The sequence below is a fragment of the Mastigoproctus giganteus genome, chromosome 1 (genome assembly GCF_048544385.1).
Source record: "Mastigoproctus giganteus isolate SK-2022 chromosome 1, ASM4854438v1, whole genome shotgun sequence".
In the NCBI taxonomy this organism is placed as follows: Eukaryota; Metazoa; Arthropoda; class Arachnida; order Uropygi; family Thelyphonidae; genus Mastigoproctus; species Mastigoproctus giganteus.
Window position 1 is genome coordinate 111,028,397 of NC_143575.1, and position 26,883 is coordinate 111,055,279.

The 26,883-nt window shown below is 36.8% G+C and overlaps 1 protein-coding gene across 4 annotated transcripts in view; it reads right to left on the reverse strand.

Annotated features, from left to right (window-relative positions):
* The window catches only part of LOC150091098 (mediator of RNA polymerase II transcription subunit 12-like protein), an 825,386-nt gene that overhangs the window by 608,625 nt on the left and 189,878 nt on the right, over nt 1–26,883 (reverse strand). For all 4 annotated transcript variants that reach the window (XM_090374287.1, XM_090374270.1, XM_090374279.1 and 1 more), the window contains exons 8-10: nt 26,252–26,362; nt 14,011–14,150; nt 13,639–13,759 (exon numbers count right to left, since the gene is read on the reverse strand). In XM_090374287.1, the coding sequence (XP_090230413.1) occupies nt 13,639–13,759; nt 14,011–14,150; nt 26,252–26,362 (372 nt within the window). The remainder of the gene's footprint in view (nt 1–13,638; nt 13,760–14,010; nt 14,151–26,251; nt 26,363–26,883) is intronic.

Genomic DNA, 26,883 nt, shown 5'->3' on the forward strand with positions numbered 1-26,883 from the left:
TTTTCTTGTATGCTGTCACATGTTGAGTTAATGTGTGGTTCTTGTCGGATGGCTTGATGTCTGTTGCTAGATCCATCACGTCAGTAATTCTTTTGGATGTGGAACACTTAAAGACAGTCCTCTGCTGAGCAAAATCAGCACTTCAGGATCTGAGATAACTCAGAGATGTTTTAGTTTCAATTTGAACCCAGAGGGGAAAAAAGTGGATATTTGTCATAAGAAAATGCTTTTTTGTAAATAAAAATTATATATTCTTTTTCTGTTGTTGTTTTTGTTGTGCTGCTGTTGAATTTGTTAAGTGCTTCCCCTATTCTGGGATTTTCAATGTTTTTAACCCACGTGTCAAAACACAAAAGTATCTCTAGTAAGGGTGGATTTTAGTTACAGGGGGGAAACTCTACTTCTTTCTGAAGGATCATAATTTCATCATCAGTAAGAAGGCTGCTGCCATGGTTGTGATTAAGTTTATTCTGTCCACTTATTACGATTGGGATTGAGGCAGGAGTTCCCATCTGAAACTTGACCTTAAAGAAAAGATTATTACATAGAGAAAAGGCTTTGGAAGCTCCAAATTCAGTTCCATTCAACATATAAAACATGAGACCACAGCCCAAACTGTTGAAACAAAAGTGATGGTGAAGACAATAGTCTAACATGAGATTTTAGAATATTATGATTCAGCAGTCCGGAGGAGATTTTCTGCAGCAATATGATGTCCAAAAAACAATTCTATGTGATAACAAGACTTCTTGTTAGCTCCTTTTTCTATTATTATCCAGTGAATATTGCAGTGCAATCTTTTTCCAATTTTTTTCCCAATTTATAATGCAACTGCCAATAGGTAAATTTCCTTGAAATGCTATTAGTAGATGCAATATACACCGAAGAAAGAAACTATAATTTTTCTTATTTAAAAAAAAAAAAAAAAAAAACATTTGCAACACATAAAACCAAGAGTGTTCCTTGTTGCAAAGAATCTCTCTCTCTCTCTCATTGAATGTTTTACACTTACTGTACCTATCTAAAATTACCCTTGTCACAAGGGTAATTTATTACAATAGTGTGGGAGTAAAGAATATTTTCCATTTCTATGGATGGTAAGCTCTTGTCAATAATCCCAAAATGGATCACATGAAGACAGTGAGCACACTAACAGAGCTGATAAGCAGTATGTAAAGACCAGCTAGACAGCAATCACTGAATGAAACAGCAACTCTTTACCATGCTATAGTAAGGGGGGGGAAAATTTCTTTTTCAACAGAACATATCTTTTTCTGCAGCTCAAAACAGAAAATGCAGATATATATATACATATATCATCATCATCAGCCATTTTCAATCCACTGCAGGATGAAGGCCTCTCCAGCAACTTTCCAATTCCTTCTGTTTTGTGCAGTGGCCATCCATTTACTACCCACAAACTCATGAATTTCATCTATCCATCTCTGCCTTTGTCTTCCAGGTTTTCTTCTAGCTCCTCTAGGGTACCATTCTGTTATTTTCTTAGTCCATCTGTCATCATGTCTTCAAGCTATGTGTCCTGCTCAAGACAATTTTAGTTCTTTAGTTTTAATAAGAATGTCCTTTACTTGAGTTTGCTGCCTAATCCATGTGTTTCTCTTCTTATCTAACAGTCTGATTCCCAATATAATTTGTTCCATTCTTCGCTGTGTAGTTCTCAGCTTCTCTTCCATTCTTTTGGTGAGTGCCCAAGTTTCACTTTCATAAGTCAATGGTGGGGAGTATACATTGGTTCATTATCTTACGTTTCAGACAAACTGGGATATTACTCTTCAGTATCTGACTATATTTCCTGAATGCTATCTATCCAAAATTTATTCTTCCAGCAATTTATCATTATTACAGCTAATAACTTGTCCCAGATAAGTATATGGCTTCACCTTTTCAATTACTGCTCCTTCAATCATTATGTCCCTTTCTGCGGCATATTTGTTCATCATTACTTTTGTTTTAGCTATATTCATCTTTAGTCCAAAATCCTTACTAACTGTGCATAACTGATTAAGATTTTCCTCTAATTCTTTGGGATCGTGGCTTATGACCACAATATCATCTGCAAATCGTAAATGGTTTAGGTACTCTCCATTCACATTGACTCCTTTCTGCGACCAGTCTAATCTTCTGAAAGCTTGCCCAAGGGGAGCAGTAAACAGCTTCGGAGATACTGTGTCTCCTTGTCAAACTCCTTTCTCGATTTTAAATTTCCTACTGTCTTTGTCTAGTCTAATAAAGGAGGTAGCATTCTCACGTATTTTCTTCAAAATCATAATATATGGGGTATCTATGCCTTGTCTTTCCAGTGCCCGAAACATTGCCTTATGCTGCATGGAGTCAAATGCCTTTTCATAATCCACAAATGATGCCAGGCATAATGGTGTTTTATATTCATTTGCTTTCTCCATTAGCTGTGATATTACGTGAAGGTGATCCACAGTTGAGAATCCTGTCCTAAAGCCAGCTTGCTCTTTCGGTTGATTCTCATCAGGTATTCTTTCTAATCTGTTAGTAATGTCCCTTGTGAACAACTTGTAGATGTGAGATAACAAGCTAATTGGTCTATAATTTCCAATTTCTGATTTATCTCCTTTCTTATGCAGCAAAACTATGATTGCATTATTCCACTGCTTAGGCATCACACCTTTTCTAATGCACTTTGTGAAGAGCTTTGCCAGTTTTTGTGTTATGTCTCTTCCTCCCAATTTTAACAACTCTACAGTAACTTTATCTTCTCCCAGGGCTTTCCACAAAATCTACGCAAAAAGACCAATCAGCTACCACCTACCTCTCTCTCTCTCTCTCTCTCTCTCTCTCTCTCTCTCTCTCTCTCTATATATATATATATATATGAAATATGAAAACGAAGAAGTGGAAGGAAAAAAAAAAAAAAAAAAAAAATAGGAAAAATAGTACATGTACTTGGATGCACCAAGCAGCAAAACAGGATACATGTATATAAATAAGTGTCACAAATGAAAGTAAAATAAAATAAAAATAAAATAAAAATAAATAATAAATAAATAAATATAGATGGAGAAGTTATTAATCACACAATGCCGAGCCTAGTTGAAGAGAAAAAAAGAGAAAGAATGTTAAGAACCTATAAAAAAAAAATAAATAAATAAAATAAAAAAATAATAAAAATAATAATAAATAAAAAATAAAAAAATAAAAAATAAATAATAAATAAAAAAAAATAAATAAATAAATAATCATTAAGTAGAATTAAATCTGAATTAATGCCGAATTAACAGGCTAATCATATGTACAAAAGCTGAAAGAAAAAGAGGGGAGGGTAATAGAGATAAAAATTATAAAATTCAAAAATAAAGATTAAAGAATTAAAAATTTTAAAATTATAAAAATATTAAAAATTGGTACATAGATCAGGTATTTCATCAGGGGGCTACACCTGATCATGTACCAAACACTGTTTCTATGCAAACTCGTGCTGATGGAGAAGCTATTAAAAAAAAAAAAAATATATATATATATATATATATATATATATTATTTTTTTAAATTTTTTTCCCTTTTTTCTCAAAATTTTTTAAAATTTTTTTATCTCCAGAAACATGAGTGAGGTAGCCCCTAACTCATGTTTCTGGAGATTAAAACATTTTAAAAAATTTTGAGAAAAAAGGGGAAAAAATTTTAAAAAATAATATATATATATATATATATATTTTTTTTTTTTTTAATAGCTTCTCCATCAGCATGAGTTTGCATAGAAACACAGTGTTTGGTCCATGATCAGGTGTAGCCCCCTGATGAAATACCTGATCTATGTACCAATTTTTAATTTTTAATATTTTTATAATTTTAAAAGTTTTAATTCTTTAATCTTTATTTTTGAATTTCATAATTTTTATCTCTATTACCCTTCCCTCTTTTTCTTTCAGCTTTTGTACATATAATTAGCCTGTTAATTCGGCATTAATTCAGATTTAATTCTACTTAATGATTATTTATTTATTTTTATTTATTTATTTATTTTTTTATTTATTTATTTTTTTATAGGTTCTTAACATTCTTTCTCGTTTTTTCTCTTCAACTAGGCTTGGCATTTTGTGATTAATAACTTCTCCATCTATATTTATTTATTTATTATTTATTTTTTTTTATTTTATTTTACTTTCATTTGTGACACAAACACACACATCTCTCTCTCTCTCTCTCTCTCTCTCTCTCTCTCTCTCGGTAGGTGGTAACTGATTGGTCTTTTTGTGAGCTTAATAAATAGCATGCAATGGGAGTAAGTGATTCTGTAGGTGGGACAATCATTCCAGTTTGTGTTCTTATAGAACATCTCCTGGCAGCCTTCTGAGTGTATGAAGGAAGGTTTGTTGCTATTTACAGCCACTCCATGGCTAACATAATACTCAACTTATGGAAATTCAACTTTGTGTAAGTTTTTGCCAGCTGGTGCAAACTTAAAAAAATTGTGGAAACGTATTTTGCATCCCGTAGAAATAAACGGAAGTATCATGAAAATATCATAATGTGAACCCAATAACACAATGGTTTTTTTTTTTTGGGTAATTCGTTCCTAGACCTCGGAAGTTGAAATTTTTGCTATATAACTAAGCTATTTATCTCTCTAAAAGGTCATTTTTTAATAGAAATTGCATTACATTTTCATATGTTCCGTTGTAAGAATCAATTTTGAACACCTTCGTGATATTTTTCTAAAACACATTTCTGGAGGTCACTACCATAAAACAATAAAAACAATTTGCACCTTCCAGTTTTTTGGGCTTTCTGGTTAGTACAATCTATTATAAACGATAAATGGGTAGTAAACTTGATCTTTCTGCATTTGCGATTATACCAATAACTGGAATCCTGTGGGTTATTACGTTACAGTATTATGGTGAAATGAGTTCGCCCTTCACTGAAATCTTCAATCATATAAAAAACATAAATAAATTTTCAGAATCTTCTCTTCATTCCTATTTACTTATTACAATGGTGAAGGGATATGGATTAATGGAAGGTGGAAGTGTTGGCAGTGCTAGGAAACGAAACAAAATTGAATTAGAAATGAAGATGATTAATTAAGAAGTACAAAGCATGAAAAAGTTTAGTCATCTACTGCACGAAATTAGGTCTCACTGCTTCAACAGTGAATACTATTTTAAGAGGCAGTGCACATATAAAAGAACATGTTAAAGGATCAATGCATTTAAGATCAACAGTGATCACAAAATAGCGTTTAGGTGCTATATCAAAGTTGGAAAAGCTTTAAGATGGAAAATCAGATTCAGAAGCAAGTGCCTCTGAGTCCAATGGCCATTCAAGCAAAAGCAAGAAGTATTTATGAAGATATTAAGGATAAGTACGGCGAACCCCAAGCCAAGTTCGTGGCAAGCAACAGGTGATTTAATAGGCTCAAGCATCACACTGGTTTGCAAATTTTGTGATGAGTTGGAAAAAACCCCTTCTAAATCTCCACAGCCCTCAACTTCTGCAGTGGCATGCATATCAGCTGGAGAGTTAATTCTGGCAACAATGCTCAAAAGTTAAAACTTGCTGACGTTATGCCTGTCTCCTCTCTCTCTTTTTGTAATTTTATAATTTTTAATTTTTTTTTTTAATTTTGTACACATTTGTAATTTTTCCTGCGCATGAGATAAAAGAATTGAATAAATAATTCTATTTACATGTTCATCAAACATTTCTTTTTTGCTTCAATCAAATTTGTGAGTGCTGCATAACCATTTAGGGAAATATCGACATGTTATGATTGTTATTTGGTTTTTTTAGGCGCATTAGCAACTAAGGCCATATTGCTCCGGGATATGCGATGGTCATTCCTTGACCTTTCCGCATACTCCGTATTTGGTGGTGACGGGCTCGAACCTCGGTCTAATCAAGAAGCGTGTGCTACGCACTGCTGCTCCTTCCCACCTGGCTACGGAGGCGCCATATCGACATGTAGAGTTCCACGGAATGTAACCCTTACATAAGTCAGGGAGTGGCTGTACAGGTTTCACTGTTTTGCTTGCTTCTTGTATGATATGTTCAGCTCCACCTTCCATCTTCATTTCCCATTTTTCTCTTTCTTGATGCTCTCCTTGACAACTCCTCATATGGGTATTGGAACTGAACATACTGCAATTTTGTGTTCCTTTGCACCATATCAAATGCAAGCACACCTGGAGAAAAAGTTGCGGATTCTAAAGGAAATTGATCTACTGATCCCAAAATACCAAAATTCAATGGAGGTGTGATTCCCCTATCACATCTCTATTGAAAGATGTATTAAAATTTCAGTAATCTAACAAACAGTAGGAGATGCAAAGCTATTTTTTTTTCCTTCTTCCAAGAAATGCATGTACAGCTGCTTGAAATCATCACCAAGCTGTTAGTTCAGTATCCTGTAGCTTTGTGTCAAATGCATCATCTTTAAGGAGTTTCCTTATTTGAAGACCAATGAAAATTCCTTCTTTTAGTTTTGCATCTATTAAATTTGGTAACACTTTCCTGTGAGGTGATCTTGTTGCAGTGTATAAGGCCTTGAATGGGTTGAGCAGGCTCAATTCTGATGGGATTCTTCCTCTTGCTCAGATTACGAATCTGAGGGGGCATAAATTCAAATTGAGGAAAGACAGTTGTAGAATATATATGCAGAAATTTTCCTTTAGCCAGCGGGTAGTTGATTGTTGGAACAAACTTCCATCTGTTGTGGAAGTTTATTCCAACTGGTTGATAGCTTAAATAAATTCTATGAGGAACTGGACAAACTTTTAGAGGGAATGGATGTGTAAAAAAATTTTTTTTTTTTGGCTGATGCTACATAAGTTTGCTTTCTTGCATCACATGCTGCTACTACTACTACTTCCCTTAGGTAACAGAATCTACTTCATGCTTTATCGAGAGACTTAAAATTCTTCATTAATCTAAGCTTTGTATGCAAAGATGGAAGAAGGAATTTGTTTGGTTTAACCAGTAGAACATATTTTATATTACTTCTCCCTGGCAAAATTTCCTTCCTCTTTCCCCACTGCTACACGATATAATGTTTTTTTGCTACAAGACAATTTCCACAAACATAGAAACCAACATTATTTTGTGAAATCTTCTTATACACCGATAAGTGACTCAACTACCTTAAGATTACCACAAACATTCCAGGCAAAACCATTGTACTTAATTGCAATCAGAAGCTTTATCATCAGTTCCTCTGCATGAAGCAGAGGAACTGATGGTAAAGCATTTCCATTTAGAGCAAAACTGCACTGAAATTTAATTTTGAGGCATAATAAATATATGTTTCCTTAGAATTATGTTCAATAATTCTAAGGAATGTTCATTCCTTAGAATTATTGAACATAAGAAGACCATTAAGAAGACCTCTAATATTTTCCACAACAAAATATTTTTAAAACACTTTGTGATCTTTTCAAAATATGGCTATTTTTAGTCCTTGCTTCAAGAAATTTCCAATTTTGTAACCCAAAACCAAGGAATTCTGCCAACTCTTTAGATAAGTTTAAATCACAAACTAAGTCATTCAACTCTTCTCAGTTAATTAGGTGTGTTATAATTTTCTGGAAGGCAATCCAAATCTGTTGGAGTAAATGGTCTAGCAAAGTCTGAAACACAGAAATCCTCACAATACGAGGGGGTATCAAAAAGTTCATACCCTTACCTCAAAATAATAGCCCTAGAAAGGTGAAACTTCACAAGAACTTTAATCCTTTTCTATGCACTCTCCATATATATAGTAACACATTTCTCCCATCTATGAATCAGTTGTTTAATGCCTTGATCATAGAAGTCTGCACTTTTTGCCTGAAACCACGATATGTGGTTTCAGGCATGTGGTTTTTGCCTGAAACTACGACATGCTTTGACATGTCTTTAGTCTCCGGATCATACTGGTACACCCAGCATTTGTCATTTGTCACCAACCGATCAAAAAAGTTCTGAACATCCGCATTACATAAATCCAACAGTTGACAAGATCATTGCATTTGACATTACTTCTGCAAAGGTGTCAGTAATCTTGGAACCCATCTTGCAGAGACCTTAGAGATGTGCAGATGATCGTGTAAAATGCTGTGGGCAGACCCATAACTAATTCCCACTGCATCTGTGATGAAATGAATTGTCACAAGTCTATCACTCAGCACCAGCTGCTCAACCTTTGCAACTGTCTCACTGTCTGTGGATGTTGATGGCCTACCTTCTCTTGGCTCATCAAAGACACTTGTACAACTGCACTGGAACTCCTGTTTCCACATTTTTACAGTGTCATAGGATGGACAATTCTGTCCATACACAGTTTTCAATTCTTCGTCAATTTTGTGAGCTTTCTTGCCCTGCAAATGCAGGAACTTGATCACTGCTCAATACTCCACTCTGTCGTTGTTGTTGTTGTTATTTGGTTTTTAGGAGCATTAGCAACTAAGGCCATATTGCTCCGGGATATGCGGTGGTCATTTCCTGACCTTTCCGCATCCTACGTATTTGGTGGTGACGGGCTCGAACCCCGGTCTCATCAAGAAACATGTGCTACGCACTGCTGCTCCTTCCCACCTGGCTACGGAGGCGCCCTCCACTCTGTCAACCATAGCATCCTTCCTCAGATTCCGGGCTCCACCTCTGATGTACAATCACCTACGGAAACGAAATTTCATATGTTAGTTACTGAATATGTAGACAACTTATATTAAAAACGGTATCTTCCTACTGGTGTTTTATCTAAGTCAGGGTACAAACTTTTTGATACCCCCTTGTATTCATCACTGCTTCTTTTAGCATTAGCATTAGAAGAGGCATATGATGCAAGAAAGTAAGCTTATACAGCATCATCCAAAAAAAAAAATTCCATTTTACACATCCATTAATTTATTTCATTCGCTCTAAAAGTTTGTCCAGTTTTCCTTGGATTTATTTGTGCTATCAACTTCCACAACAACAACAGCTGGAAGTTAGTTTCGATAATCAACTACCCACTGGCTAAAGGCAAATTTATCCCATTTTAGGGAATATGGTAATGGCAGGTCTTCATTACGTGGAAGGTCTTATTGCAGACAATACATTAGGATATTTGATGCTGTGCTTGCTTTTTCTGGACATTGCTGATATTTCTATCATGAAGAAATAGCAACTAACAAAATGGTTACACGGTTGTCACCACACTGTAGGAACAGCAAAAGGCATACTTTTAACTTTCCCAATTAGCCACATCCTCAGATTCGTGGCACAGGTAATACAGCACATGTGGGAGCCCAAGTTTTGTCCTGATCACCAATCATGCAACAAAAATACAAACATTTAATGATACTGTAGATTTTCTTTTAGTTTAAATGCATTGCACATTACCATTAAAGCTTTCACACCTTACTAAATGTGGGCTTGAAATGGTTGCTGTTGCTGAATAGTTTTAATAACCTTTTGGAATATCCTTTTAGTAAAGAGGACATTCACAAAAATAACAAAGTATTCCATAGCACCATATTGTGTTAAATGACTACTCCATATCAGCACATACAATAATCACACATTCTTTCCTCTAAGGAATGCATTTTGTATATTTATGCTTTCACATGTACTTGTATCACTAAAAATAAAGACAATCTACCTTCTTAAAAACACTGTGCTTGACATGGAAGATTGTTAATATCAAGAGATTTGTCAGCTACACATCAACCACCTTTTCCAAAATTTTTCCAAATAGCTGTTATGACTGTGGAGCAATGAAAGTCTGGGTTAGTATGATCTTTACCCGGTTTCAAAGACATGACAATTAAAGTTTGTTTTGTATAAATTAATATTTCAAAAAGATGATGGTAGAATTCAAAAATCATGAGCAAGCTGGTGTACAGGATTCAGTTAAGATGTTCTGGCAAAGGTTCCAGATCATTTAAATAATCTTGCAGTGCAGCAATGTCTTGGCCATTCAAATTTAGGATAGGAAGAGCAGAATTGGAATATCTATGATTAATTTCATTGATTCTATGTCACACTCTGGATGACTAATGATCTGGCAAAAACAGATGCAAAGTGGATCAAAGGATCTTTTTTAAAATTTCAACTTATCTCATCTGCCAGGGTTTAGCTCATGCTTGTCTGTATTGTACTGTCTGCATTGGAATAACTGCAAAAGATATTCTCTGTTCATTTCATGCTTTGTGTGATTAAATTCTTCACTGCACTAGAGTGTAGAACGTAGTGGAGAATTTTGTGGATATCTTTGGTATAGTTAATTCAATTTCTTGGGATTAACTAATCTGTTAAGTGGTGATCTTCTGCCAAGTGTATGGGAGTAAGCATGATTATCTGTTAGTCAAATATGGCAACTGCTCATATTTCTTCTAGTTTTCAGCACCAAATTTAAAGTCTGGAATTCATTCAGGACAACAAGGAGTGTGTACTGAAAGATTTATCCACTAAACAGTGATCACATGGCAATATTCCCTGTTCAGTAGGTCGTTATGCACACTTCAAAGAGAAGTCAGATGGCTGAAGAACAAATGACAAGCCCTATGGCAATGATGAATCCTGTAGGTAGGTAGGTAAACTTACATGCACATTCCATTATTTGGTTGTGTGAAATTATGTAGTTTCTCAATTGAAGAAATCTCTCGTATCAAAATTGCATATTCCCCAATGGAGTGAAAGAGTAGTTAGTCAACTAGTTTATGTAAGTTCTCAGAAGTGATATCCTGATTTGGTAAGCAAACAAAGGTTACCATTAAGGAAAAGCTGATCACAATACAAGTTACTACTGTCTCAGGGTAGATAGTCTGGAATCAGGGTTCACATTCTTTTACACTAATCACAAAATATAATGTACTGAAATCAATAAAAATGCTGAAAATTTTCAGATCAAATTTTTTACACATTCCCCAGGATGTGATTATTTTGAAATCTAATCCACTAGTTCCAGGCCCCACAAAAAAAGCTGCTTACCCATGGTCGATATGTTACCATCTAAATAAGTCAACCTACTGTTGTGGCAAAATATTAGCATTAGTAGAGGCATTTGATTCAAGAAAGCAAGCTTATGCAGCATCAGCCAAAAAAAAAAAAAAAAACCCCACTCCCATTTCACCCCTCCGTTCATTCGAAATACCTGTCCAGATGAGCATTACATTTATTTAGGCTATCAACTTCCACAACAAGGGATGGAAGTCTGTTCCACCAACCAACTACCCGCTGGCTAAAGGTAAATTTCTGCACATCTATCCTACGTCTGTCTTTCCTCAATTTGAATTTATGCCATCTCAGGTGATTATTTGAGCAAGAGGAAGAATCCCATCGGCATTGAGCATGCTCAAACCACTCAAAGCTTTACACACCTCTATCAGATCACCTCGCCGATGCCTAGTCTCCAGACACTGTAATTTGCAAAACTTCAGCCTTTCTTCTTAAGAGCACCCCTTTGTTCCATTCACTAATCTTGTTGCCCTTCTCTGTACTCGTTCCAGCAGCTCTACATCCTTCTTGAAATGAGGCCTCCAGACCTGTATACAGTACTCAAGGTGTGGCCTGACCATTGCCTTATACAAGGGAATAATCACCTCCTTATCCCTGCTAGAAAAATTCCTGTATATCAGTGACAAGACACCATGAGCTACTCTTGCAGCCTGTCTGCACGGCTCAGAAAACTTCATATCTGCCTGCACAATTACCCGCAGGTCCGTTTCATTCTCTACCACAGTCAGCGTAGTACCACAGAGTTGATACGTTGCACTGGGGTTGCAGTTTCCCGTATGTAGTACTTTACATTTGTCAATGATAAACTTCATTTGCCACCTCTCAGCCCATCAGGTCAACCTTTCCAGATCCTGCTGCAGCAGCATAGTGTCAGTAGTGTGCTTAACAACCCTGCCAATCTTTGTATTGTCTGTAAACCTGGACATTAAGCTTGATATACCGTCATCAATATCATTTATAAATACAGAAAACAATAATGAACCCAACACTGAACCCTGAGAGACTCCACTGACAACATTAGTCCACGATGAGCAGTGTCCAATGATTACCACTCTCTGTCTACTCCCCCTCAACCATCCCTTTATCCATAGAAGCAATTTGCCTCCAATGCCACACTGCTCCAATTTGTGCAGCAGTCTTCCATGTGCAACAGTATCAAAGGCCTTTCTAAGATCCAAATATATGATATCAAAATTATTCTTTGGATCCAGTTCCTTTGTGACTACATCATAGTATCCAATCAAATTTGTCAGACTAGACTTCCCCTTAACAAACCCATGCTGTGTCCGAGCTATAACTGAAGTCTTGTTTAGATGATCCTGCAAAGCTTCTTTAACCAGTGACTCCATTAATTTTCCTGGAACAGAAGTTAAAATCACAGGTCATTAATTACTTGTGTCAGCCTTTGATCCTCCTTTGTGAATTGGGATCACATTTGCACATCTCCAGTCTATGGGTACCTCCCCTGAATCCAAAGAAGGTCTTATAATTATGGCTAAGGGTTTGCTTACTTCCTTTGCACCTCCTTTAATATAACTGGATAGATCCCATCCACCCTGGGTGACTTTCTTGTGGTTATCTTCAACAATTTCTCCTCCACTTTACTCTCAGTTATTACAAGATTATCTAGCTTACTGCCAGAGTTGAATACACCTCTGGCATTCCCCTCGCTGAATAACTCCTCATGTGTGAATGTAGATGCAAAATACTCGTTTAGTTTGTTAGCACCTGAGCAGGATCCTCAACTGTTGAACCATCAATATCCAGTGGACCAATCTGATTCATCCCTTTCCTTCTACAGTTTACATAGGTTAAAAACTCTTTTCAGTTTTTCTTTGCATCCTTTGCCAAGGATTTCTCATAATCTGCCTTTGCCTGCCTAATCTCCTTTGTGACTTGGTTACAGATCAGCTTATATCTACCTAACATAGGCTTCTGTGTCACCCATTAACTTATATGCATCCCATGCATTTTTCTTCTCTGCCATATGTTTCATTAGTTCATCTGACATTCATTTAGGCCTAAATCTTGAACAATATCTTCCACAGACAGTCTGCAACTTGATAGCCAATGCAGATTTCATCTATGCTATCCTCTGTGTGCTTCCACAGAAAACGCACAGACAACTCAGTGGGCTTTGCATACTGTTGCACTGGCATATCGGCTTTAAAACCATTTACAATGAAGTCGTAAACCCTAGAAGCTCTGGACAGGCAGAATACGAACAGAAATTTATTATTATTAAAACTTATATAAACTGATTTAAGCATCTGATTTGAATGATTAGTATGAGCCCATTGTTTTTAAGTATCAAAGAAGAGCAGACCAAATTTTGTTACAAGAGGGTTTTTTTTTTTTTTTTTTTTTTTTTAATTTCTGAATTGAAAAATAAAATAACAAATTACCTAAATTTTAAAATACTGTGGAAAACACAGAAATCTAAACTGTGTCACAAACTGTAACTCAATTCAGATTTCTTCCAAGAACAGCACCCCAGGTGATTGCTTTGGTTGTCCCGGGATAAAAAAAGAGCAGGGATAGACCTTTTACTACAGCGTGTACATAAGAAATGTGGGTTCCCAACACACCAAAACCTGGGTAAATTTCTAGCAAATAAAGGTGTAATTTTATTTAACAGCAACAGGTAACGGCAAAAGTCTAAGGACTTACCTGAAGAATAGCAGACAGTCCAAGAACTATACTACGATGGTGTGAACAGTTCAGCAATTCCACAAAACTGGCAGTAAGAGGTGTCAGTGATAACTGTGTTGGCGAAGGTGATAAGGACTGACTAAATTAAATAAAAATATAATGTCAGGATTTTGAAAAATTAAGAAAAAAGTAGCATTAACAAGCAACAAATTACGATGCATACCCTGCAGGAGAAGTTAACAAAGGACTCTGGCACCTTGGTGAGCTAATACTGTACTCACTTATTAGCAAACTTAACTTTTTAGAACAATGATAGGCAAGGCATAATGTCAGGATTTTGAAAAATTAAGAAAAAAGTAGCATTAACAAGCAACAAATTAAGATGCATACCCTGCAGGAGAAGTTAACAAAGGACTCTGGCACCTTGGTGAACTAATACTGTACTCACTTATTAGCAAACTTAACTTTTTAGAACAATGATAGGCAAGGCGACGAGATAAAAGCTCAGAATGTACAAATTCATCCACATACTGAAAATAATAAAAAGCAATTTATTACATCATAAAAAGAGAAAATTCTTTAAAAGCTAATATTAGTATTCAATTTAAATTAGAAAAGAAAAAATCTATTGCACAAGAAGACAAAATATTTCAATTATCTATTGCATTCCTTACAAGCAAAATATCCTATAAAGGGAAAAAACTATTTACCACAACCTTGAACATGACAAAATGATACTATATGAAATGTCACTTTTATAAATGAGAATATACTGAAACTTGCATTCATAAAGATTTATTACTACTACTAATCTTAATATAAAAAAATATGCATGATGGCTGAAGATGGCTGAATACAACATTCAAAACTTTCTGAAAAGGATCAGCAAAGCCATCCAAAGAGATGATGTTCAGTTCAGTACCTACATTTTTCTTTATGTCCTCAACATCCTAAAATCTCTTTCCACCTCAGGAAAAAAGAAAAAGACCAGAAGAGTAGGATGTCTGGTTCATCTGTACAATGCCATGTTCTATCAGAAATGTCTTCACCACTAGTGCAGAATGGGCAGGGTCCTTTTCGTGGAATGAGAACCAGCTGCCTTTCTCTCAAAATTGCAATCTCACACATGAAATGGGTTTGAATAGTCTTTGAGGCACCCTAACATAGAACACAGCATTGACTATTTCTCTCCTTTGGATACAAATTCCTTATGAATCACACCTTGTGAAAAACATAATGAGCATAGTCTTGATCTTGGAGTTCTGTAAACAAAACTTTTTGGGTCTTCGTGATGACTTTCAGTGCATGCTCTGACACTTAGTCTCTGGATGTACTGACACATCCAACTCATTTCCAGTGACAATAGAGTTAAGGAAATTAGGATTGTCTTGACAAGTTATTGTTGATGACTCTATTGTAGGAATGGGAAATATATTGTGCAAAAAGGATAGGTGGAATAGGACCAGGGTATGTCTGCCGGGGCAAAAGTTTATGACGCAGAGCAGATATCATCTTTTAAGGGCATGGAGGGTGATATCATTGTACAACATTGGCACAAATGGCATTAAGTGTAGGAGATCTGCAGATTTATTAGGCAAGTACAGGTCAATGCTGAAAAAAAGTCACAAGTTAGAGTTAAATTTGAAAGTGTCTGCAATCCTGTCCAGACACAAAAGAAGGGAGTATATAATGAGAGCCTTCTCAATCAATTCGGTACTGGAGAGATTGTGCAGGGCTCATCAGGTGGAATTTTTTTCAGTGTGGTGTTTGCTTCTTAACAGGAGAGATTGTTTCTACAGGGATGCAATACACTTAAATAGAAAGGGTGCAAAAACATTTGCTGATGCTATAGAGGCAACATTATGTGGGTCGGGAAACCTGCTAGCTTGGGGGAGATTCACAGACTAATTAACAGTAGCCACAGGCAGAGGTGGAAATGATTTTTCCACTGCTTCTATTGGAATGAGCAGCAGCTCAGAAAGACAGTTGCTAGGGATTTCAAGAACTGCTGGAGATCATGAAACAAGTAAATACATGAGCTGTGTTAGAGTAACTAAGAGTAAGAACAGGCGCATGTATACTACTGGGCGCCCCAGTAGCCAGATGGGCACGAGCAGCAGTGTGTAGCACACGCTTCTTCATTAGACCGTGGTTCAAGCCCGTGAGCCACCAAATACGGAGGATGTGGAAAGGTCAGGGAATGACCACCACATACACCGAAGCAATATGGCCTTAATTGCTAATGCTCCTAAAAACCAAATAACAACAACAACAGCATGTATACTTGCATGTACATCAATGCTAGGAGTATAGGATAAGAAATCCAAGGTGGATATTGTTGGGATATCAAAGACTTCATGCCACTCAGATATAAGGGATGCAGAATTGGAATTTGGGGAGTACAGTGTGTACAGAAAGGATAGATAGGATAGGAAGGGAGGAGGGGTTATGCTGTTAGTTAAGTAACACATAAAATCTAAGGAAGTGCATCCAATTGACATAGATGGACAGTGCAATGTTGAGTCAATTTGGTGTAACAAATTGACACTGGGAAAGCAAAAATGAGGTTAGGAGTTTGTTATAGGCCTAATGACTCTTCTGAGTACAATGAACAATTATACAGAGAAACAGAGTGGGCCAGTAAATCAGAGTGTCTTATAATGGGGAATTTTAACTTCCCAGATATACACTGGAACTTGTAGATTGGTCACTCGCACACTAGCAAGGCTTTCGCGGATTTATTGGATAATTGTTTTCTACAGCAACATGTTAGAGAGGCAACAAGGAGTAACACTCTTGATCTGATTATCAGCAGTGATTATTCATACATTCAGAATTTACAGATAAAGGAACCACTAGGTAGCAGTCATCACAGTGAAATGATGTGGGATTTACTAACATCAGGAGTAAAGGGAAGGGTTTTTGTTTTCGTAAAGGCAACTACAATGGTCTCAGAGATTTTTTAGGTTGTATACAGTGGGACCAACTGATCATGTTACGAACAGCAAATTCTAAATGGAAAGCATTCAAGGAAGTAATCTTGGAAGCTACTAGGCCTTTTGTTCCAACTAAGAAATACTGCTCTAGAGTCAGGCCCAAATGGATGTCAGATGAACTAATGAGACTTGTGGCAGAGAAGAAAAATGCATGGGATGCACATAAATTTTCAGGCGACACAGCAGCCTACAGTAAATACAAGCTAGTCTGTAATCAAGTCACAAAGGAGGTTAGGCAAGCGAAGGCAGATTACGAGAAATCTTTGGCAAGGCGGCAAAGACTTCTTTACTTATATAAACTCTAAAAGGAATGGGATGAATTAGATTGGTCCGCTTGATATCAATGGCTTGACTGTAGATGATCATTCTCAGATACCTGCTAAATGAGTATTTTGAATCTATGTTCACACGAGAAGTTATTCGAGGAGGAGAGGGTCAGATATTTATCAAGCTGTAACGAGGAGTTAAATGATTTTGTAATAACTGAGAGCAAAGTGGGGTGGATGAGATCTATACAGTTATATTAAAGGAGGCAGCAAATTAAGTAAGCGCACCCTTAGCCATAATTATGAGAGCATCCTTGGACTCAGGGGAAATCCCCACAGACTGGAGATGTGCAAATGTATATCTCCAATTCACAAAGGGGGATCAAAAGATGATACAAGTAATCACAGACCTGTTAGTTTGACTTCTGTTCCAGGGAAAATAATGGAGTTACTGGTTAAAGAAGCATCGCAGGATCATTTAGACAAGACTGTAGCAATAATTCAGACACAGCCTGGGTTTGACAAGGGGAAGTTTTCTCTGACCAATTTGATTGGATACTATGATGTGGTCACAAAGGAAATGGATGGAAAAAATAATTTTGATATCATATACTTGGATTTCAGGAAAGATTTTGCACATGGAAGACTAATGTAGAAACTGGAGCAGTATGGCATTAAGGGCAAGTTGCTACAACGGATAAAAGGATGGTTGAATGGGAGAAGACAGAGTGGTGGTCAATGGGTACTGCTCTACGTTGACTAATGTTATTAGTGGATTTCCTCAGGGTTCGGTGTTGGGCCCATCGTTGTTTTGTATATTCATCAATGATATTGATGAAAGTATATCAAGCTTAATGTCAAAATTTTACAGATGATACAAAGGTTGGCAGGGTTGTTAATAACAGTAATGACAGTATCTGAAAAAGTTGTGTGGATGGGCTGAGAAGTGGCAACTGAAGTTTAACATTGACAAATGAAAAGTACTGCATATGGGTAGCAGTAACCCCAGAGAAATGTACCAACTATGTGGTTTTACACTCAGGGTAATGGAGAATGAAAGAGACCTTGGGGTAATTGTCCAGTCGGATAAGAAGTTTTCTGAGTAGTGTAGACAGGCTGCCAGAGTAGGTCATGGGGTCTTGTCAACAATACACAGAAATTTTGTGATCAGGCATAAGGAGGTGATTATCCCCTTGTATATGGCAAAGGTCAGGCCACACCTTTGAGTACTGCATACAGGTCTAGAAGCCTCATTTTAGGAAAAATGTAGAGCTGTTAGAATGAGTACAGAGAAGGGCAACAAGGGAGCAAAGGGGTGCTTTTATGAAGAAAGGCTTAAGTTCTGCAAATTGCAGCTCCTGGAGACTAGGCACCTGCGAGACAATCTGACTGAGGTGCATAAGGCCTTGGATTGAACAGGCTCAATGCTGATGGGATTCTTCCTATTGCTCAGATTACAAACCTGAAGGGGCATAGATTCAAACTGAGGAAAGGCAATTATAGAATAGATGTGTGTCAACTACTTGCTGGCCTTTAGCCAGCAAGTAGTTGAGTGCTGAATCAAACTTCCATCTGTCGTGGAAGTTGATACCTTAAATAAATTCAAGGTAGAAGTAGACAAACATTTGGAATGAATGGATTAGTGAAATGGGAAGGGTTTTTTTTTTTTTTTTTTTTTTGGCTGATGCTGTATAAGCTTGGTTTCTTGCATCATGTGCCTATACTAATGCTAATGTCTTTACATGATGACACTCTTTGTCGCTTCTGCTCATTTGTAGCTGTGAGGCACAAATTTTGCACAGACCTTCCTTTTCCCTAAATCTTTGTGCAGAATTTGATGAATTGTCTCCTTATTCATATCCAACTCATCGGTCATCATTCTGAGGGTCAAACGACAATCTCTTGCCACAATTTCCTGAACTTTTGCAGCTCTGTCCTCATTTTAAGAGGTGATAGACACTATTCTTGAGTCACTGTGACCCTGCTCATATCCATCTGTCAACAGCTTATACCATTTAAACACACTCGTATGACTTAATGTCTCATCACTATAAATAGTTTGCCATTTCATATATTTTTGTTGCAAATTTTCTCAGTGTGAAGGAAAATTTTATATTCTTTCGTCGTTCAATTGCAAAATCATAACACAGAACATTAACACTACTAACAAAACTGGTTGTTACTTGCAACCTGTCAGCCTACTAGACAATTTCTATACCACTATCAGTTGGAGGAAGTTTTGAACTACAACACACCATTCCATTCATTTTCAAACTCATGAAACATGACGGCAACAGCACCAGACTGGGAACTCTGCTGTCACACCTTCTATAATACAAGTTCTTCCTTTTATATATATAACTGTTCTTATTCAAGTAAATTTCCAATTTAGACTTCAAATTATAGCTTTTAAGTTTTTCATTTTAATTTTGTATAAATAAGTAAGTATGCACTCTTAAATGTCATGCATCAATTAGACCATTTCTGGAATAGGTAACGTTGGAAAAACAGAGTACAGTAATATTACTGTACTCTGACTTACGCGAACTCGGAGTTACGCGGTTCTTGATTTTTTCTTGCTGTGATACGCACTGGACGTGTTTCGCGCGAACTCTACGTGCACAATTACGATTCTACGATCAACGAAAGTTAAGATTGTTTTGTTATACGTTTTCTAAACCCTTAAAAAACTATGTTGTTCAAACGAAGTAAATCTGATTCTCCTGCACCTAGTAAGAAAAGGAAAACGATATCTTTGGAATGTAAACTTAACATTATCAAGGATTTTGATAGATAGAATGAAAATTTGTGAATTGGCAAGGAAGTTTGAGCTACCAGAATCCACAGTAAGAACAATCATAAAAGATAAAGAAATAATTCTCAAAGCGGTGAAAAATGCTCCTTGAACTGAAGCATAATTCGTAAACGTCATGGTATTATTGCTGAGATGGAAACAATGCTGAAATTATGGCGTGATAATAAAGTAAAAGTGAAGAATTGTCCAGTCGATCAGAACACTGTGTGCTATCAAGCTAAGTTGATTTTTGAGAGGTTGAAAGAAGAAGCTGGGGAGGCAGGCAAAGATGAAAACTTTGTAGCTAGTAACGGTTGGTTCAACCAATTTAAAACTCACTGTAACTGGCACAATATCGCAGAGAGTGGAGAGGCGGAAAGTGCCAATAAAGAAGCTGCGTCTTCTTTTCCTGAGTCAATGAAGGCTATAATAGAAGAAGGTAACTATAGCAGTGAAACCGTATTTAACATGGATGAGACTGGCCTGTTCTGGAAAAAGATGCCTAAAAGAACTTTTATCGTGCGTGAAGAAAAAACTTTCCGGGCTTTAAGGTTTCCAAAGACCAATTGACAGTGATGGTTGGCGGGAATGCAGCTGCCGCCGTAAGGTTTCCAAAGACCAATTGACAGTGATGGTTGGTGGGAATGCAGCGGCCGCCATAGCCTAGTGGTCAGGCGCGCGGGTGCATAAGTACACGTTCCTTGAGTGACTGGGGTTCAAGCCCGTGACTGCTGAATACGGTGCTGTTTCTTGTATTCTGTATATCTTGTGAACTCCTCTGACCGTTTGGTCGTCCCAGAGTATAAACAGAAAATTTATTTTATTTTTAAATTAAAACCTCTGTTAATTTATCGCTCCGAAAACCCAAGAGTTTTAAAAAATATATCTAAAATTAGCTTACCAGTGATTTGGAAGTCAAATCATAAAGCTTGGTTATGTTATTTGGTTTTTAGGAGCATTAGCAACTAAGGCCATATTGCTCCGGGATATGCGGTGGTCATTCCCTGACCTTTCTGCATCCTCCATATTTGGTGGTGACGGGCTCGAACCCCAGTCTAATCAAGAAGCGTGTGCTATGCACTGCTGCTCCTTCCCACCTGGCTACGGAGGTGCCTCATAAAGCTTGGGTGACAGCTTAAGTTTTTGAGGACTGGTTTGGTCACCACTTCATACCCAAAGTTGAACGTTATTGCAAGTCTATACAGATTCCATTTAAAGTGATGCTTCTTATTGACAATGCACCCGGTCACCCTCCTGCCACCCTAATTAATTTCGACCCACGTGTGAAAGTTGTGTTTTTGCCTCCAAACACAACCAGTTTGCTTCAACCGACGGACCAGGGAGTCATCAAAACATTCAAGGCTTACTACACGAGGCATTCGTTTGTACGTCTGAATGAAGTTATGAGACAAAATAGTGAGATATCTGTTAAAGACTTTTGGAAACAATTCAATTTTTTAGATGCCGTAAGAATCACTGAAAAATCTTGGGATGAAATTCATAAAAAACATTGAATGGTGTCTGGAAGAAACTTTGTCCATTTTTTTTTCAAAAACGAGACGAAAACAACACCAGAAACTGATCATGTCACTCATGTGATAGAAGAAGTTGCTAATCTTGCCAGGCAATTAGATTTGGAAGTCAATGAGCTGTTGGATTTACATAGTCAGGAGCTGAATGAATGAGCTCATAGAGATGCGTGAGCAAAACGTCACTGAAGTATCCGACCGACACTTCAGACCCAGTTCCACCATAAAAGCACATGACAATTGCAAGCTTGACAGAAGGTCTCAGTTCAATTGAAAAGGGCTTAAAAATTTTAGAAAACATAGACTCTAACGAAGAACGCATTATAGCTAAAAAAACAAGGAATAAAAAAATTATTAGCTTGCTACGAAGAACTTCAGCGTGAAAAAAAGAAGGCACTGTGTCGTCAGATGAATTTGTTAGATTTTATGAAGCCATCGACATCAAAATAACTTTTTTACGTAACTCATTTATTTTTTAATACATATTTTGTATTAATATGTATAAAGAACTGCAATTTCATTAAACATTTTTCTTCTAAACTAGTGTTTTTGTTCTAAACTAGTCCTTGGTCCAAATTAAACAAAATTTATATGTATTTATATGCAAAGTTGTACCCCGACTTACGCGAATTCGACTTTAGCGATTTTCGTCGGACCCACATATCGCATAATTTCGGGGTATTACTGTATTATAAAAGTAGGGGAATTAATGTACATAATGAAAACAGAATGGACAACTCCCTGAACTTTCCAGGAATCTAACAGCTCAGAAGGCATGCAAATAATAACACTGGTCAACACTAAAAATGTTTCCGGCTTGAAAATAGTCAATTCATTTCAGCATGAGAAAAATGAATATAACACTTAAAACTCTTAGTTAGCTCTCGGTTTCATGATATAATCCTTTTTATGATTTAGTGAAATACTGGTGAATACTAGGGAATTTTGGAATCTAGAGAATAGATAGGTTGGTAACACTGAAACAGGAACCGATACGGCATGGTTTTTTTTTTTTTTTTTTTTTTTATTTCTGTATATCATTTACCTTGCAAATGATGTTATGAGTGATGTTCATTTCTTTTTTTTTTTTTTCCCCCAGGTTTACGGACAAAAATTATGTAAAAAGCCAGGATGTCACGTAAATGTGTTAACAGCGTTGACAATTTTTGTTATGTATGTGGTGGTGTGACATTTTCCATTCAGAAACACCAATTGACTGCACTTGTGAAGACAGCCTACTACCATTATTTTGGCTGTAAGGTAGGGGAGGAAGACAAACCCTGGGCACCTCATATTTGCTGCAGCACATGTGCTCTAAATCTCCGTGGATGGTTGAATAACAAAGGACGTTCAATGCCTTTTGCCATCCCAATGATTTGGAGGAGCCTTCAAATCATGTAAATGACTGTTATTTCTGCATGGCGCTTCCTCTTCAGCATGGCATGTCAAAAAAAAAGGAAGTGGACTGTGGAATACCCCAACATCCCATCAGCTATCTGACCAATGGCACATGTAGATGGTCTGCCTGTACCTCACCCTTCAGAAGAGTACACTTTGGAGTCTGATGAAGATGGGAACAGTATGAGGAAGGATGGTCAACCTGGGCCTTCAACATCACAGGATCCTGATTTTGTGCCATAACCTGAGTTGCCAAGTGAGTCACAAAGAATCACTCAAGGTGAACTAAGTGATCTAATTCCAGACCTAGATCTATTGAAAGATAAAGCAGAGCTTCTGGGATCAAGGCTCCAACAGTGGAATCTTCTGCAACCAAATGTCAAGGTGTCCATGTACAGGAGCAGGCAGAATGCTTTGACTTCATATTTTAAAAGTGAATACAACCTTGTTACCTGCTGTGGTGTCAATGGTTTGATGACAGCTTTGAATGTGGAGCACAACCCACAGGACTGGAGGCTATTCATAGACTAATCAAAGCTAAGTTTAAAAGCTGTTTTGCTCCACAATGGCAATGCTCTTCCTTCAATTCCTCTAGGCCATGCTGTCCACATGAAGGAGACACATGATATATATGAAATTAATTCTGGAAGCAATGAAGTACAAAGACCACCAATGGCAGATCTGTGGAGATCCGAAGGTAACTGCAATACTGCTGGGCATGTGGTTGGGATACACAAAATACTGCTGTTTCCTGTGTGAGTGGGACAGTCAGGCTAGGTCCTCACACTACAAGAGAAAAATCTGGCCTCTAAGGGAAAATCTGCACCCCGGGGAGAAAAAAAATGTCCAGCACAATCCTCTGGTTGATCGAAACAAAATTCTTCCGCTCCCTTTACACATCAAACTGGGACTCGTGAAGTACTTTGTTAAGGGGATGAACCAGGATGGAGAAACTTTCAAGTACCTGAGAGGACAATTTCCACTGTTGAGTGATGCTATGGTAAAGGAAGGAATCTTTCTTGGTCCGCAAATTCATGAAATTTTAAAGGATGAAAACTTTGAGCGAGTCCTCCAGGGTAATGAAAATGCAGCTTGGGAAACCTTTAAAAGTGTTGTGCATGACTTCCTGGGAAACTGAAGAGCTGGAACCTATGTTGAGACTGTGAACAACCTTCTAGAAAAGTATCATCAGTTAGGCTACAACATGTCACTGAAAATCCACTTTCTTGACTCTCATCTGGACTTCTTCCTTGACAACTGTGGTGCAGTGATTGACGAGCATAGTGAACGATTTCACCCAGACATTTCAGCAATGGAAAGGTTTGTTATTGTTTTTTTTTTTTTTTTTTTTTAGGAGCATTAGCAACTAAGGCCATATTGCTCCGGGAATATGCAGTGGTCATTCCCTTGACCTTTCCGCATCCTCCGTATTTGGTGGTGACGGGCTCGAACCCCGATCTAATCAAGAAGCGTGTGCTACGCACTGCTGCTCCTTCCCACCTGGCTACGGAGGTGCAAATGGAAAGGAGATACCAGGGTAGGTGGAACACTTCTATGCTTGCTGATGCCCCAGAAGTGGACAAGCAACAAGGAAAAGAAGGCACTGTCACGAACAGTGCCACATTTTGAGAAAGTACTTTCGGTTTCTGTGCAGTTTTCTTGTGATCTTGTTTTTTTACGTTTTAATTAAAAACAACTATGATTTATGTTGTATCAAGAAAACGTAAATATGAGATTGTTTTAATATTACTTTTCACTCTGACTACTACTGAAGTTACTATATTCTTAAACAATAACGAAAGTACTGTATCTCAAAAACTAGAGCTAATAAAAAATTTCTGAAATCATATTCGTTTTTCTTGACCCAAAATTAGTAAAGTTTGCCTATTTTAAAAAAGAAAACAAATTCAAAGAATTTTTTGTTGAGTAGTGTATAATTAGAAAGCTAAAAGTAAGTGAAACAAAGAGTTACAGTACTAAAAAAAAAAAAATTATTAACCCATACAGAGCACAATAAGTATGAAGGAAAAAAAGCAGATTGTAAATCTAGATAAAAGAATCTTTTCTTTTTTTTTTTTTATCACAGTGCGCATTACATTATATGCATAACTGTATTCTCTTATTTTGTTGTCATATATTTATCCTGATATTATTGATATAAAATGTTTAATTCATTCCGCAGTGGCAGTCTTGCATCATTACTTAAGCATTCACTTTGATAAATGGATTAATGCATTTATCATTGGATTAACACATCAAATACTTAATAGTATTTAATGTGTATGTATAAAAACACATATGATAGTGGCTCAAGGTTAAACTGGACTTCTTGTTTTTGTTTAAAAAAACACACACAAATAATCAAAGTTATTGTTCTTTTTCAATGTACTGCCCCCTCTACACTGAATTTTTTCCAACATCACAACAAAAAACTGATAGCAGCATATAAGAGATGTGTAGACTGACTGTGTAGCCAATTCAATGAGATTGAGCTTGTGTTTTTTTTTTTTTTTTTTTTATGAAAACCCTAAACACGAAAGGTATCAAAACCTATAGTACTTAGTACTGTGCATGGGTTGAAGGAGAAGTATGGGGGGAGGGGGATGCCGGAAACTCTGCTCTAGAGACTAAACATGGGTTTCACCACTTCAAGCCTCCAATAAGCAAAGTGGTGGTATTTCACCGGTTGATAAAAGTCATCTACCACCTACTGGTGTTCTTCATCTCTTGGATCTCTGCCCTCCCAGATTCTTCTTCATTGGCCCGCACAAGTCACTAGAAGCAAAATCCAGCTGTAAAGAGGGTAGTTCATGATTTCCCAGCCCCAAGTTGCCAATGCTGTCATTGTCACTTTTTTACTTTTACCATGACAGACACTGCTGTGAGCAAAATGATTCCCTTTGGCAGTTTAACAGCTGCTGGTACAACATCGAGCATTTCTGCCACATCCATGAGGTGGCAGAAAACTGAAAGAATCAACCCCTCTGAATCCCAAAAGAAGCTTATCACAATCTTGTCAACTGATAGCTGTATTTGAATTTTTTAGATAACAGAAATCTTTGTGGTGCCATTCCATACTGGTCCTCTTTGATTCTGCAATTATGTAGTACATCCATTCTCATCACATTCACTGCATATATGCATTTCCCTCCAATTCAGTTTAGATGTTGGTGGAAACAAAAAAAATGGCCAAATATCAACAGCTTTAGAATATATTTTTGGTGAGTAAGAAGTGTTCTTGAATACTTACTGCCACACTTCCAATTCATGCACACTTTCAATGCACTGTAATTCAACTGTTTTCCTTGAATGTGATATGGTCTCTTCCCCATACTGTGTACTTAATCTGTAGAGAACTACAACTAGTTCTGCTTTCTCTTTTAACAAAAATTTGAAGGTACAGTGCTGTTTCTCAAAATGACAGAGCCTAACACCATCTTTTACTGCTTCAAAAGCACACAAGTGGAGGAGGTAATGCATGCCAAGGCGTGAGGGCAGAATCCCTATAATCTGCCATGAAGAGTGTTTTTGTTGTTCTGGTGCACAATTACATCCATTTAAAATAATAAAAAAAAAGTCCAAGTCAACCATGAACCACCCTAGTGTAGAGATCATGATATATTCTTTTAATATTGAATTCACTGATACCTGTAATGCAAGAGGCATAATAATTTTCATTATGGGATCATCCGGAGATTTTATTTTCTCTATCAATTCAAGAATCCAGGTGAGAAAATCTTGCCTATCCAAAAGTCCTTCCTAAAAGTAAAATTTAAGTAGATATAAAAATTATCCTGAAACAAAAAAATAAAAAAAATAATTGACACTGATAAGAAAAGAATAGCGAAAGCTTAAAAAGCGGTACTCACCTTGAAATTAATCTGCGATGGTTTACTTAGGTAGCATGGTTAATGTTTACGTTGAATTGTTAAATTGAAAAATTAAAAGGGAGGGAAGTAAGTAAAAGTTGACTGAGTTAAATGGGCGCAAGGAAACAGAAGTGTACACATCCAATCCTTGGTTGTCATCGAAATAAAAAAAGAAGAATAATTAAAAACTATGTAAGTGAATCCGGTGAAGCCAATAGTCGTTACGAGGACTTTCGTTAGTAAAGAACGTCTTCAGTTGGTAATGTGTGGGGAGAGAACGTGTATGGTATTTTAAGAATAAAAAATTATACTCTCGTGAAGCCTTTTTTGACATGTGGGAACTTTAATCTCGAGAGGTTCCAAATTGGGGAAAGATTGAAGGGGAGTTTAGAATTTAGAATTTGGAGGTTA